This window comes from Protopterus annectens, chromosome 4.part0 (genome assembly GCF_019279795.1).
Source record: "Protopterus annectens isolate FY-2018-M chromosome 4.part0, PAN1.0, whole genome shotgun sequence".
Classification (NCBI taxonomy): domain Eukaryota; kingdom Metazoa; phylum Chordata; order Ceratodontiformes; family Protopteridae; genus Protopterus; species Protopterus annectens.
The window spans coordinates 536,668,460-536,684,698 of NC_056733.1; the positions used below are offsets into that span (position 1 = coordinate 536,668,460).

General features: G+C 44.8%; 1 protein-coding gene across 3 annotated transcripts in view; it reads right to left on the minus strand.

Moving 5' to 3' along the window:
- Positions 1-16,239, minus strand: part of ZMAT5 (zinc finger matrin-type 5) — a 493,595-nt gene that overhangs the window by 227,985 nt on the left and 249,371 nt on the right. For all 3 annotated transcript variants that reach the window (XM_044068461.1, XM_044068460.1, XM_044068459.1), the window contains exon 3: positions 7,513-7,575. In XM_044068461.1, the coding sequence (XP_043924396.1) occupies positions 7,513-7,575 (63 nt within the window). The remainder of the gene's footprint in view (positions 1-7,512; positions 7,576-16,239) is intronic.

Genomic DNA, 16,239 nt, shown 5'->3' on the forward strand with positions numbered 1-16,239 from the left:
GCGACTGGCCTAGAAGAGGCTGTGTCGTCAGTTTTGGGCCTCAGATGCCTGTCCTTATCCTTATCTTTGCATTTTTTGTGAATTCCCATCGTTGGTTGTTCCGACAGCATGGTATAATTAAACTTTCGGCCAAAGTAATGGCGAGCAAAATCAAACTTTTAGTTATGTACTCACCATAACTTCAGATGTTTGGGATCCATCTCGCCTACATTCTGAATGATGGGTTCGGAGCCGATCCTATGCCAAAGAGCGAAGTCTCTTATTGGCTGAGCTTACTATATCCCAGGATGCACCACCACCAGTCCCCCAGATCTAGTTTGTCCGCATACATGCACACATGCATATCCTGCTTATATAACATCGTCAGATGAAACAAGATAAAAACAGTAGAGCTCAAAACCGTTCAATCTCTTCTGATCTGCAAGGCAGGGGAAGGAGGTGGGTATCAGGAGATGGATCCCAAACATCTGAAGTTATGGTGAGTACATAACTAAAAGATGTTATGTGATCTATCTCGCCTACATTCTGAATGATGGGACAGCGTCCTAGCACCTGAATCCTGGGTGGCTCACTGGAAAACACTCCTGAGTACCGTGGAACCAAATGAAGCTCGTCCTTTAGATGCCACATCCAATTTGTAGTGGGAAATGAAAGTGCGGGTTGGACCAAGTAGCCGCAGCACAAATTTCGAAATAGCGAGCTTGGAATGAAAAGCTATAGAAGTAGCCATAGCTCTGGTAGAATGAGCTTTGATAGATGATGCAAGTTGCTTATTCAAGAAGAATAGGCCTGAGTTATGCAATCTCTGATCCATTTTGAGATTGTAGCTTTTGTGATGGTTTGGCCCAATTTATTATCTGAGAAGGACACAAACAACTGGTCTGACTTACGAAGTTGCTGAGTCCTGTCTAAATAGAAGCGTAATTGCCTGTGAACATCCAATTTATGGAGAGTGTATTCTGCTTCATTAGAGAATTTTGGAAAGAAAACTGGTAGTTCTAGAGATTGTTGAAGACAGAAACTAGAGCAGACCTTTGGGACAAAGGATGGATTAGGCCTAAGTGATACTCTATCTTTGTGGAAAATCAAATACGGTGGTTTAATAGACAGGGCTTGAAGCTCTGAGACTCTTCTTGCAAGTAATAGCCACTAAAAATGCCGTTTTCCATGACAGATATTTTAACGCATGTAGCAGCCGGTTCAAAGGGGAGATGTTAGCACCAAATCAAGATCGGAGGTGCAGGATGAAAAACTGGTGGTCTTAACAGGCTCGCACCTTTAATGAATGTTTTGCATAATCTGCTGCTCATCAAAGGAGGATCCGTGGATTCATGGAATTTAGAGATAGCAGCTAGTTGAACTTTAATAGTTGAGACAGAAGATCCCTGATTAAATAGGGATGTTAAGAATTTCAAAACCTCTGGGACAGGAGCAGTGATAGGGTCTAAGCCCTTGAGTTGAGCCCAGATAGCAAACCTCTTCCACTTACTGAGGTACAATTTGTTAGTGGTAGGTTTGTGGGCAAGATAAAATGTGAACAACTTCCGGGTCTAGTGTGTGACTTCTAACTAAGGTTGGAAGTGGAGGAGCCAAGCTGTCAATTTCAGAGATTGAAGGGACTGATGCCAATGTCCCGACTGATGGATTAGCAAATCCGGGATCAGGTCTAAGGTCCACGGATCGTCCACTGCATGCTTTTCAGGTAAGGAAACCATATCTGACGAGGCCAGTATGGGGCAATCAGAATCATTGAAGACCCTAGCTGAGAAGCTTTTGAATAACTTTGGGAAGGAGTGGAATTGGAGGAAAGCATAAAGCAACCCTGTTGGCCAAGGTTGTGCTAGAGCATCCATGGCTGGTACTTCCTGATGTGGAATCAAGGAGAAGAACCTTTGGCACTTGGTGTTTTGTGGAGTCCCCATCTCTTGAAAACCTGGGCTGCTACTGCGGTTTAGAGACCATTCGTGAGGAGAGAGAATTGTCCTGCTTAATTTGTCCGCCAATACATTTGACTTTCCGGGATGTGGGTCGCTACCAAGAAGCGGTTGGTAGCTACAGCCCATTCCCACACTCTCATGGCCTCTCTGCAAAGGGGATACGATCTGGTCCCTCCTTGTTTGTTCAGATACCAAACCACCGACATGTTGTCTGTGTGGATGGCGATGATGCCCTGAGGAAGGAACTTGTGTAAGGCCTGTAGGGATAGAAGTACAGCCCTCATCTCCAACACGTTGATGTGGAGAAGATCCGAAGCCAGGATCCCTGAACTAGCCTGCCCAGACAATGCCCCCACCCTATCTGGGAGGCATCTGTCGTCAGGGTAACCACTGGAGGAGAACAAAGGGTTTTCCCTGATCCAAGTTGGATGTCTGAAGCCACCAGCGAAGGTCCCTTTTGCATATTTCCGTAATCATGATGTGATGATTGAGGGGAAGATCTTGAAAGGACCATTGAGTTGATAAGAGCCACTGAAGAATCCTCATGTGTAACCTTGCTAGAGGAACTAAAAGTACCGTGGCAGACATTGAGCCTAGAACCTGTAGGACCATCCTGGCTGGGGCTTTGGATCTTGAGATCAGAGCTAGAACTTGGCCCTGTAAAGTTCGAATCCTTTCGGCAGGAAGAAAGACGCATCAATCTTGAGTCTATCTCTGCTCCTATAAACTTTATGCTGAGAGGGCAGCAAGACAGACTTTGACCAATTGAATGTAATCCCTAGGAAACACCCAGGAGATGGTGGCTTTGAGGTTGTCCATAAGTAGATGCCTGGTGGTGGCAGTCAGGAGCCAGTCGTCGAGATAGGGAAACACTTGGAATCCAAGACTCCTCAGGTGAGCCGTCACTACTGCCAAACACTTGGTGAACACCCTGGGGCTGTGGTGAGACCAAAGGGCAGAGCACAAAATTGGTAATGACTGGCTCCCAGGCTGAAGCGCAGATACCTTCTGGACGCCTGATGTATCGGTATGTGATAATAGTCCTTGAGGTCTATGGAGCACATCCAAACATCCTTCTCCAACAACGGGAGAATGGATTGCAACGTGACCATTAATTTGGATTTCGTGACGGATAGGTTTAGTCTGCTGAGATCCAAAATTGGTCTCAGGTCCCCTGTCTTTTTTGGCACTAAAAAGAACCTGGAGTAATTTCCTGATCCGATTTGGTCTGTGGGGACCGGTTGGATGACTCCTTTTTCTAGCAGCTTTGAAGCTTCTGCGGCTATTTCCCTTTGACTGGGTGGTGGGTCCGGGATTCTCTTGGACGGAGGGGGTGAGTACTTGAATGGGATGGTGTAACCTCCGGCAATTATCGGAAGCACCCATCTGTCCTGAGTGATTGACTCCCAGGCTTTTAGGTGCTTGGCAACGACACCCGACTGGCTCGAGCAGCACAGCCGGGCAATCCCTCATGTCGTGTGGGAGGCTGAAGAGCCACGAAAGGACTCGGTCTCCAGAATTGCGGGCCCTCTGCGCCTCTGGGAGGGCGTCTTCCTCAAAAATTTCCCGCCCTCTGCCTCTGGACGGGAATCTTCCTGCTGTTGGGAGAAAAACTTCGAGATTTTGAACCACATTTTCCCTCCTTTGGCCTTGGGGTAAGGCCGAAGGGAGTGGAATAACGGGCCCCAGATAACGTTCCTCTTGCTCACAGCGGGTAAGGGTGTCTTTCACCTTGGGTCCAAACAATGAGGACCCATCAAAGGGAAGGAAGACTTGAAGGCCTCCGCAAACTGACACAAGCGGAGCCAGGCTTGTCTACGAGCAACGCCTGTGCTTCGCTTTGCCGCATAAGAAATGAGCCTCATGGACGAGTTAGCAATTGACGAAGGATAGCCAACTGAGAGCTAACGGACTGGGCTAGCTGCTCAGGTAGGTTACCCGAGAGGGAGTCTGACAACTCCTTGACCAGATCCCTCTGAAGCCTGGTAAAATGTGCCAAATAATTCAGAGACCTTAAGGTAAAGGCCGCTGAAGTCAGGGTGCTTCTATCCATACTCCTAGACTCCTTATTAGGAGGATGGATGGACGTTGAAGCCTCTGCCACGTCCTGTTGTGTAGCAGATGCCACCACCATGGCATCTACAGCCACGCCTTTAGTAAGGAACTCCTTCTCGGGGAGCAGATAAGAATTTGTTTGGGAGAAGGGACTGGTTCCACGGTATCCGGGTACAAACTAAATCCAGAAGCTGGCGGAGACACCCAGGAGGCGGAGGGCTGAGCCCCAAAGGCCTTGAGGAGCACTGATTGTCCCGCAGAGGGGGTTTGGACATCCAGCCGCCTCGTTGTTTGAGGATCTCTAAGATGTCTGCAAAGGAGACATCGTCCGAGAGGGGACCCTCCGCATCATCCATATCCGTGTCCGATGTAATAGACTCGGGAGTCCACGTGCTTCCTCTTGCGATCTCTTCCTTGGGGTTCCTCTGGAGACTCAAGAACCCTCAGGAAGAGGAACCCCACTGGGGTAACCTCAGGCCTCGGGGCTCCGCTGGCTACGGACAGGGAACTGCCAAAGACCCAGTCTCCACGCCCAGGGAAGGTGCTGGTAGAACCGGAGAGATGGCAAGAGGATTTGGCAAGGCACTCCTCATGGCCCTGAAAGCCGGACCCCAGAATCCTGGGAGAATCCGGTCTCGGGGCCATGATGGCAGACGGAAGTCCCGCAGCACCGAGAGGGAGGCTCGGAACCAAAGCATAGGTCCCAAACATCACCCTCGGGTCCAGCCGAAGAAGTCCGTACCAAACTCGGACCCCGGTTGGAGTAAGGGTCGGAGCCGACCCTGAGATCTCCACCGGCTCCAAGAGCACCTGCTCCGACGGAGCGAAGCAGTCGGAGGAGGAATGGCAATGGGGTGGGTCATGGTCATCGGCCCGAGGCCAACTGGGTCGGAACCGAAACAAATTTTTGAAGACTGGGGACTGGAAAAGTCTTTGGAGCACCCTGTCTATATCAGAATCCGACATTCTCAAGACCGAGAGGAAACAGAACGGGTTCGAGACCTCTCCCTCGGCCCCAAGGGACTAGGGGACCGGCTCGAGGCGACTCGATGAGAATCGGCGCCGAGGAAACACACACCAGATTCCATCGGTGCCGAGGTAGACTTCGCCAAGGAGGAAGTGTCTGAGCACCCCCCTTGTCGGCTCCGAGCAGTGGAGCCGAAGGTGACCCGCCTCGATGCCCCAGCCATCGGCTCCGAGGCCAGGAGTCGATACTGGAGGCATCGAGGCAGACCGCCCAAGTCTTTGGAGCCGAAGGAGAGGCCTGCCTAGGTCTCTTGGCAGTCGGATCCGACGGACTGGTCGGAGCCGAAGCCCTTTTCTTTTTGGCAGGAGTCGGAGAGGAAGCCAAGGCTTCTTCGAAAGAGGGTTTAATCAAGCCTTTGAGAATCAATTTATTTTTCCTCTCCTGGAGGACCCTAGAGGAAAAAGCGTGACATACGCTGCATGACTCCTGCAAGTGCTTTGCCCCTAAACAATACACACATAGTAGATGGTCATCAGTAACAGACATCTTAAAAGCACATTTAGAACATTTCTTAAAGCCCGAAGGCCTATGGGGTTGAGACATGTTGATACACAAATCTAGTCACTCTGACAGGAAAGTACACTAAATTTTAACTACTGATATAAGCTTACAGTAATAAATAAAGCCAACTCTTCCTGTAAAAGAACAGGTAACTCTAACCCAAATTGAACAATTATTAGAGACCCTGTAATTAAAATATTAACAGTCCGGGAAGGCCCTGGATGGAGGGAAAACAAACTGAACCCAATCACACACAACAATTCCAACCAAATCGTACACAAAGTTAGCGATAGCTGTTAAAACAGCTTTTGTGAGCAAAAACAGCAAAAAACTGACAGAAAAGTTAGTTTAATAAACTACTTAGCCCAGCCAGCTCGAGACCACGTCTTCGCAGGGAAGCGGCAAACGAGATCTGGGGGACTGGTGGTGGTGCATCCTGGGATATAGTAAGCTCAGCCAATAAGAGACTCTTTGGCATAGAGCCGAGGATCGGCTCCGAACCCATCATTCAGAATGTAGGCGAGATAGGATCACATAACATCCAACGTTTAATACTGCATTTGTTAAATCTAGCACAAAACCGACAACTAGTGACATTGTGATCTGGGCCTAGGCATGGAATACAGTAAGAATGAAAATGCTTATGAGGTATTTGCTCCCCACAAGAAATACAATTATTAACTTTTACTGACATCGGTCTGAGGCAAGAAAAAGTTTCCCCAATGGGGTACTTAGCTTTATTGAAGACTTCAGTTCTAAAAATCGAATTTGATATCTCAGGAGTCGGCCGACCGGCACTTGCGAACTGCTTTTGCTTCGGGCACCGCACGGCAAGAAAGACTGAAGAAAATGGCGTCGGCTGCTTCTTATATACCCCTGACGCACTGTCGTTAGGGAAGAGGCGACAGCAACCAATGCCGGACCAAGACTTTGGAACTCTGGCTGACTGCGGGACTGCCTGACAGCAGGATAACCCAAGTGTAATGACTGCAGCAGTGAAACACGATAAACATCATGGAAACTCTGCAAAGAAAGTACCCAAGTTGGGAAATGAGCTGGAAAACAAAGCTACAGAGAGGCAGCATAGTTATCTGCTATGCCACTGTGCTGCCCACATATTAACCAAATCAGTACAGTTCATTATACAGTGACTTTAAGCAGGTACATTGTAGGAATTTTACAATTTTTGTGGGTACCTTCATAATGATTATGAAGAACTTCCCAATGGGTATGGATCATTTTAAATGTCAAATGAGTGAAAAAGACCTCTGCTGCAGGATCCCCAACATCTTTGTATCTAAGTCAAAATATGCAGGGGCTTCCTGTCTTGTGGCTCATATAGCAGCACAGGCTTCATGTTGCATCAGTGATTACCTCCTTTGTGAGACTATCAACAAGTGTAACCCCTTAGGTGATAATGGTTTTCAGCTACTAGTAGTCATTTAAGTAGGACAAGAACCACTGAATCACAGATGAGGTTGCATAGGTGATAATGGTTTTCAGCTACTAGTAGTCATTTAAGTAGGACAAGAACCACTGATGATCACAGATGAGGTTGCATAATCCAATATCAGTTAATTATTCTATACTATCTACAGACATCAACAAAGCAACTGCAAGATGAAACTATCAGGCATTTATTCAGGTGGTTAGAAATGCATACCTTAAGCTTCATGCACCATGTTCCCAAAGCCTGTGGCTTAAGGTGATCAGTTCAGCAGGTGCTCTGTACTGTAACTTAGAATTTTCAGCTAAACTCGGTAAATCATAACATGCAATTTAAAAAAGAATGCTGCAAATACATGTAGTAATGTCAGTGTTAAATTTTTAAAACAGTTGTTAAAGCCACTTTCCATTTTAAAGACCTTCACTACTGACTTTCTATTACTGAAAAGTGGCAAAAGACAAGGCAGACAGAAACTTAGGTGAATTGTGCTCTGTACCTCATCTTCAACTCAGTTCTCACTCACTTAACTGCATATGATCACTCACCTGTCTGCTGAAATTTCCTGCAAACTTTCTTATCCTGTTCTTCAGTCAAGGTAGTTGCAGCATCTAAGAAAGAAAGAAAAACAGTAAGAACACTCCACAAAAACTGACTGCTCAGGCATCACAAACCATTTGAAACAACCTGCAAAGTTTAAACAAGAAATAAAGATTTATTCACCAAAGAAAATGCTAGACTTTTACATCACACAAAGTAAAATTATTAAATTGTGAGTCTTTAAATGGATTGATAGAAAAGACATGCACATCACTCTAGACATGGAATATCTTCTCTTAAAGCACACTTGTACCCTTCCAGCTTCATTTATGGGTCTGAAGGAGGTGTCACTGTGGTGGTCCTTTGAAACGTTACAAATGTATTGTGACCTACATTTATTTAAACCTGGTTAAACCCAGGAGTAATGATGGAAGCAGCAAAGTCAGCTAATAAAACAAATGCAATTGACACAGGCTTAATGAAATGATTATATGGACATAAAAAGCGTATTTTAGCAAAACATAAGAAACAGTACATTTTAATTTTAGGCAGTTATATTTATTTACTGACATTTGATTACTAGGAAAGTCTGACTGGTTACAGCCCATTTTCAGCAGAGACCCGGGGAGAAAAGATCCAAATTATTAAAAAAAACATTTTAAAAATAATAATTTTACAGTCTTTAAAAATACAAAAATAAGTTTAATAATTATAACAAATTAAACATAATATGAAAACATTGGTTAAGAACAGATACAAATTATATGACAATGACTTAATAGTTAGAAAAATGTTATTCAGTTTATATAGAAATTAAAAGTAAGTTACTATGATACAAACAGGCATTGCAACATGAAGTGAGAGAAAAGCAGGCTTATGGTATATTTAGTGACAAAGCCAGGGGAGAGAAACTGACAGGAGTGAAGAAGGGAGAGTAAGGAGATGCAAGGTATAAACATGTATTTGTTCACATTTACGGATATAATTTATCCTAGTGTTGAGCACGAACAGAGACAGCTTTTGGCTAGGAAGCCATTCAAAGTGGTCTTAAAGGATGGGAGGGTATTGACTTGATAGATAGAGATAAAGAGTTCCAGGCCTTAGCAACATGGTACCAGTACTGACAATGCCCAGAAAATTTGATCGGCTTCTGGACAGACAGGAGTTTTTTTGTCAATGGATTGCAACGACTGACTAGGAACATAGTTGTGTAGAAGGTTTTTTAGTGCTGGACAAGCAGATGGATTCCGGATCTTACAGGTGGTAAGAAACTGTGTATGTTAGTTGATGGGGTAGTTCTAACCAATTTAGGCTTTTTATTGCAATACAGTGGATTGGTTCTGAAAGCGGTATTTATAGCAAATTTAGCAACTCTGTTACAGCACTGTTCAAGTTTTGATTTTTATGATGCCTGAAGGTTAGTATGGATGGAAGCACCATGAAGAGGTGTGGGGAGGAGATAAGTAGTGGCAAGTGTAGCTTTAGTTGTGTTGGTGAAAAAGTTTTTAGCTCTATAAAACATCCCTAGTTTTTTATATCCAGTTGTAAAAAAGGTATTGTGCATTAAACTTCAGTATGGAAGGATATAAACTTGTTGAAAAGTCTGCAAGGACTTGAAATCCACAGTGGCTCTGACAGTTATACCCTTCTTGCTTCCAGAGTTCATAGGTTCATAGGTAGGTAACTAGGCTATCGGCCCAAGGGCCAAAGTAAGCCTAGCCAACAAGGTTCCCTGGCTTACTCCACCAAAGAAAGTTATTTTTCCTGTGCCCCTGTCCAGCAGAGCCACAGAAGTGATCCCCGGGGTGTATTTCCTATTTCCCATCCACTCATCAAGATTTTTCTTGAGTGCTAATGAGGAATTTTGCTTGACATAGATGGGTAGCTTGTTCCAGAGTATGGGAAGTCTCGGGGACAGGAATCTATCCCTCCAGCATGTCCTGTTTATTGTGGTGACAAGGTTTAGGCCTCTAGAGAGTGTAGCTCGGAGGGATTGGAATTTCTTTAGGTGTAGCATGTCCAACAGCTCTGGGTTTGACATAGCTTTATATGTTAGGCAGAGGTCACCTTGGAGTAGGCGATATGCTATGGAGTAGATGGAGTTTTTTGAGACGGTCAGTGTACAGCATCTATTTGAGGCCAGTAATATACTTTGTGAGGTACTTCTATGGTCTTTCCAGCTGCTGCAGACGTCTTGTGAGGTACATTCCAAAAGGGGCATTGTACTCTATAATGGGTCTAATTAGTGTCGAGTAGAGGGGAACAATGACCTCTGTTTTCCTGGATGAGAATCCTTTTGTGATGAGGTGTGCCATGTAGAAGAATTTTCTGACTACTGTGGCGATGTGATTATAAAAGGAGAGACTACTATCCACCAGGGTCCCAAGGTCTCATCACACATTTGGCATTAAGTATACCATGGTATGTGGTAGTTCATGGGTACAGAGTTTTTACCAAAGGGGGACAACAATGCACTTATTGGCACTGAGCTTGAGGCCATGGCTCTGACACGAGGCATCTGTCTCAGTGAGGACCTTCTGTAGGATGTCCACATAATTTGGGGACTCAACTATGGCTCCTAGATTGCAATAATCTGCAAACTTCATTAACCAGTGGCCTTCTGTGTTAGCCTGTACTTCAGAGAAGTAGATACCAAACAGGAGAGGTCCCAGGACTGAACCCTGTGGTACTCCACTTGTCACTGGTTTGAAGTCAGATTTGGAGTCTGCAACTTTTACAGTGTGAGTTCTGTCAGTGAGCCAGTTGGCAACCCATCTTGTGATGTAGGGATTTATACCTAGTTTAGTGAGTTTAGCTATAATTCCAGAATGGGGGATGGTGTCAAAAGTCTTGGCGAGGTCAAGATAGGCTGTGTGAATCACCTTACCCATGTCTACGGCTTTGGTGACTGCCTCAAAGAAGTCGATCAGGTTCAGGAGGCAGGATCTGCCCTTCACAAACCTATACTGGGTGGGGTCCAGAGTTTGGAGGTTACCAATGCCTTTGTTTATGAGTTCCATGATGATACGTTCCATGGCCTTGCAGACCAGGCTTATCAGGCTAATAGGGAGATAGTTCCTGGGATCAGTGGTGGCTCCCCCTTTGTGGAGTGGGATAACTGTTGCTGTGCGCCATTCAGTGGGCACAAAGCCTGGTGTGAGGCTATGATTGAACATGGTGCTTAGGTGGGGAGTTGGTTCATTCTGAAGATCATGTAAAACACAGCCTGGGATGTTGTCCGGTCCCATGGATGCTGTGTTTTTGGCTTTAGAGAGTGCAGTTTTTACCTGCATAGTTGTGATAACAGGGACTCTGCATTCTTCCTGTGTATATATGGGCCCTTTAGGGGGTGAGAGGGGGGTAAAGTTTGCAGTGAACCTATCTGCCAGGATGTTGGCAATATCAGTTGGTTCTGTAATTTTCGTGCCTTTGTGCTGTAACTCAGAGCACATCTTGGTGTTGCTACACAGATTCTTGACAAAAGCTATAGAATGCTTTGTGGTTGTTCTTTGAATCAGTGGCAATTTTGTTTTTGTAGCTAGCTTTGGAGGATCTTATAACGGATCTCAGCTTCTTACTGAGGCTGACCAGGGAGCTCCTCCACTTATGGGATTTTACTCTCTTTTGCATCAGTTTCTTCCTCCTGTTGTAGAGTTTGTTTATGGCAGGGGACCACCAGATTGGCTTCCTTTTTTTGGAGGATAGCGTCTTGGTTCTGTTTGGGATAGCATGATCCATGCACTCGTGTAAGTGCTTACAGAGTACATCTGTGTAGGATTCAGAAGTCGTTGTCCATCTGCATGGGTGTCATGAAGTTCGCCACTTCTGTCTTAAGAAGCATGAAGTTGGCTTTGGAGAAATTTTTTACCATGGTTTCCTTAATGGAGGGTGGGGGCAGGATGTAGATATCTAGGGTGATTAGCTTATGGTCGGACCTGACCAACGAGGAGTTGGCTTCAGGTGTGGAAAACCGGTCACTCATGTTGGTAATGACTAGGCCTAGGATATTGTTGCCCCTGGTGGGGGTGTGGATAAGTTGATCCAGGGCACTGGAATTTATGAATTCCAGAAAGCGCTGAGGGAAGGAGTTGGTACATGAGTAGTTTTCCCAGTTAATGGTGGTGTAGCTGAAATCACCCATTATTAGGGTGTTTGGTTGAACCCTAATATTTTCCAGTATATCAAGAAAAAGAGGAGTGGGAATCCTGGGGCATGGTGGGGGATCTGTAGCAAGCTATAATCTGGATTGCAGTTTTGCCCAGAGTTAGTTGCACTTGGATAACCTCGGATGCATTATGCTGAATAACTAGCCTGGAGGTGTGGATATCCTTAATAAATATGGACATACCTCTGCCTTTGGTGTTCCAGTCCAGGTTAGATGGCCGAAAAGTGTGGTATGAGTTATAGCCTGGTAATGCAGGGGTGCTCCCTGGAGCCTTGGACCAGGTCTCAGTCACTGCACAGATATCGATGTTCTCCATTTTAAGGAGTGCCACGAGTGAGTGCATTTTGGGATTTAGACTTTTAGCATTGAGTAGCATTACCCTCGGTTTTTGCTTGCCTGTTTCTGCTATGGTGGTGAATTTGTAATTTGAACCTTGCCTAAAAAGGGCACTGTAGGGGCGGCAAGAGCCTTAGCCAGTATCTGGAATCCCAGGGGCGATAGGTGCAGGCCATCTCTGGCAAAGCACTGTGGTCTGTCAACTATGTCATCTCAGGCAGACAGATACTGGATCCCCCTTAGAATGACATCAGAAGCTTAGCCAATTGTTGATGTCAATCATTTTGTTCTTGTACTGCGGTATAATTCTGGGCAATGGCAGGATGCTACTCAGGGCTAGGGTCATACCTGCCTGGGCTACAAGATCGGAGAGCTCTTCCATGTCTCTTTTCATGTAGTCCAGGGAGGTACGTCTCAGGTCGTTCACACCAAAATGGACAATGACAGAGTCATATTTGTACTTGTTGTGGAGTGACATGAGTGTGTAGGTTATGTGGCGGATCCTGGCACCCGACAAGCAGCTGACAGTAACCTTCTCCTTGTTTAGCCTGGTGAGTGGGACATCAGAGTGCCTGATTATACAGTCACCTATGATTAGTGTGTTGGATACGTTGTTTTGCCTTATGGGCTGTGGTTGAGTGTCACACTGAGTCTGTTGGGTATGTGTCATTTGGGTTGTGTTGGAAGATGGAGATTGCTTGAGTTTCTGCTTTGGAGGTCACTGTTGCTTGAGCAGATAATTGAGAGCGTCCACAAATGTTTTTGTGTTCTATGTGTGGATTTTGGTGGTGTAGGTTTAGTGGAACTATGTGATGAGTGTGGTGTGGTGGAAGTGTTTACCTTCTCCTCTTGACTGTCAAGTTCTGTCTTGGTTGGAGAGAGCTTTACCTCCAGTTTGGCTAGATAAGTGCATGTCTCACAGGTTGTAGTGTTGGGTGGTAGGAGGAGAGAGTTGTCTGTGTACATGAGGAAATTGTTACATTGCCCCAGGATGCCCAAATTCATCAGATAGGAGAGGACACTGGGAGCTGACCCTTGGACATGCCTGAATAAAAAAATATTTTCCTCTAGACAAGTAAGGAAAGTGAGTACAAGAGCTGTTTTTCTATAAGCAAGCAAGGAAAGTTAAGTACAAAACCTTCCTCATGACCTAGAGGAAAACAGTTTAAGTGCTGTAGTAATTTGTAGCTTATTTAGTGCTTACAACAAGTTCTGAACAAGTGCTGAGCACAAATTCAAGTGCTAAAACTAGGAATTTGTATCTGGACTAGACTAGTTGCAGGAAAGAAAAGTGCAAATGCGGGTTTTTAAATCAGAAAGTTGAGAGAGATGGAAAAACTGCCAAACGGCCAATAACTACAATTTCTGGGCCAGAAACCACTCCTTATGTGGTAGATAGGTTGCCTACGTGCTTACCACTCCCACTGATAAGCTAGCAGGCTTCCCTCCAACACAGAAAGGCTTGGGGGGGGGGGCACAAGAGCTTACAAACAGTCCTGGATATCACAAATCTGTATCTGGGCTAGACTACTTACAGGAAAGGCAGGAAATAAGCTTAATTTTTTTGTTGTTATTACAGTTAAGCAGAACACAGGGAGATTCCAGCAAAGTTTTTTTTTTTTTTTTTTTTTTTTTTGTAAAGGAAAGGGAGAAAGGAGAAGCAGAAGATAATTCAAAGTTAGGAAACTAAGTGGGTTGGCCCTCACAAATGTTCTCTCTACTAGGTAGAATGAGCTAATGACACTAGACTGGGAGAAGTGTCCCAGATCAAATTTACAGTAGGGGCGGGCAACTGCAAAGCCACCAAGTATAACAGTGATACACCAATATGGAGAGAGGATTGGGAACAATATTATAGCTACTAGCCTACCCTCTTTTAGACAGTAAACACTACATAAATGTTTATCACAGCAGAAAAACAGCAGTGAGCCACCAAATGAAAATTTTTAAACAGATAAAGGAGCAAGGAGACTCTACAGAATGCTTTTTACTGCAAACAAATCAGTTATATGACATACTCCTTGGCAGAAAATCAGAACAAACAAACAGGTGCTTAATAAGTAGAGAAAAATTCCAGTTACAAGCAAATCCCCTGCATAATAATCTTAAAGTACGTGAAAAATACGCCAAACAAATTTCCTGTATCCTAGTACTTTACAGCACATAAACAAATGCCAAGTTTCTTAAATACATGTTACAATGCAGTTCTCCACAAAAATGTACTAACATAAATATCTAAAACACTTGATCTGATGTTGTCAATTTTCATTCTATCCTCAACTGTTGGGTTCAGATCTGATCCTTGGATACGACTTGGCCATTACTAAAACTCATGGCAACCAAAAAGCTCTCAAGCTTGTCCCTTAACCATAACCCATAATGCACCAGCCCTAAGCTACCTCAGATCTCATTTGCCTCTTTCCGCGAAAGACATGGTTGACCTTGCTCTCGGGTTTTCACAGATAAGTGATTATTATCTTCTAAATTCCTATATTTGCATCTATTCTGTAATATTTCTTATATTTCTTGTTCCGTACCTTCATAAGACATCATATTTCTTCTATTACCATACTTGGTAAATTTGCTTTCACTTGTTTCATCATACAGTGTGTAATTCTTAAATTAATATTGTTGGTATTTTCCTTTCCACTCTCAGTGTAGCCTCTTATTACCATTGCTGATAGAAGGTCCTACCTTCTGTCTTTCCAAAAAAACACACACCTTTTCTATAGTTGCAGTATAATGGTGGAAAAAGGCCCTGCTGGTTTTAAAAAAGTCAGCTAAGTGTGGGCACAAACTGTGTATGTTTACTGCCTTGGGCCATTACATCTTCAAGAGAATACTGCCTTGGGCCATTACATCTTAAAGAGAATTGTTCAAACTGCCACTGTTTCAATCCTAGGACTCTAGTTGAAAGAAAGAATAAACTTGTTAAAAGGATTACTACCATCTGCTTTTGGAGAAGCAATATTTGGGGCTCAATCCCCCAAAAGTAAAGGTAAAAAGCTGAAGCCTTAGTCTCCAAAACCATCCACCCCATCCAAGAAAAGGCCTAAGCTGAATCTGACAAGATCCAAAAGTTCCTTGCTCTCGGATCAGAGAAAGAAAACAGTGATGGAGCTGACTACCTCGGATCCTACAAAACAGCCATTGGATCCAACTGCCTCAAGTCCTATAGCTCTTGCCAGCACAACATATTCACCGTCCATTGACCCTGTCCCTTCAAGGGTGCCCTTACCTTGGAATGCCAACCATCTAAGTCCTCCTCTCTGGTTTTGACTCGTTCTTCCAGAGGTTTGACAGAGGAAGATGTGTAAAGAATGGCGTGGAAGCTCCTCTCAGAGCAGACTTAGACAGGTGTCATATCTACTCCTACCCCTTCAGGTCAGGATGTCCATCCATTGACTACACCCCACTTCAAGTTTCTCCTCTGATTCCATCCATTTCTTTGGAGTCCCTACATCTGAGCATTCCAGATCCGTCTGACTCGGATCCAAAGATATCATTATCTTCAGACCTGAATGTTACTCTGAGAGGTCTGGTTCAGGTGGATCTGGAGGGCTCTCAGAGCCAAAGTTTCCCTGTCATATCTGAGGCATTGCAGTAGACTCAAACGTTGCTGAAGCCATCTCTGCATCTTGGAGCTTCGGCACTGGATAGCTCAGCTCCAGCTTCCTCTTCAGGGAGATTGCTCTCGGAGCGAAGGACAACAGAGGCCCAGAAGCTTGTCTTCTCAACGCCAGGGTCTTCTCTCTCTCTCTAGGACAATCAGCTTTTGAGGTTGCAAAGAGGGTGTTTTCTGCTCCAGTAGAACGGATGGATCCAACCCCTTCAGATCTTCAACCTTCTACCTTGATGTCTCTGCACTTGGAGTCTCGCCATTTTTTACTACAGGGATAACCAGTCCAAGACCCCCAGGCTTCCCAGCAGAGTATTATAATTTCTTCTGATACCTTCCCATAGCATCCCAATGAGGAGGTCCCTAGGAAGAAGAAGTTTAATAGGAAGCATTTAGACTCTCCACAAAAGTCAGTCACAGAGGATACGGACTTTGATGAAGGTGAAGGGTCCCCACAATGACCTCCTGATGACATCTCATTTGGAGACATCCTTGAGATCCTAAGACAGAGAGGTGGTTGGATGCTCAGCAACCCTTCATCCAAGGAGTCCGTATTCCTGGAGGCTTTTGGTACTAGCCAGTCTACCTCCTGGGATACTTGCCCGCCGATGAGGT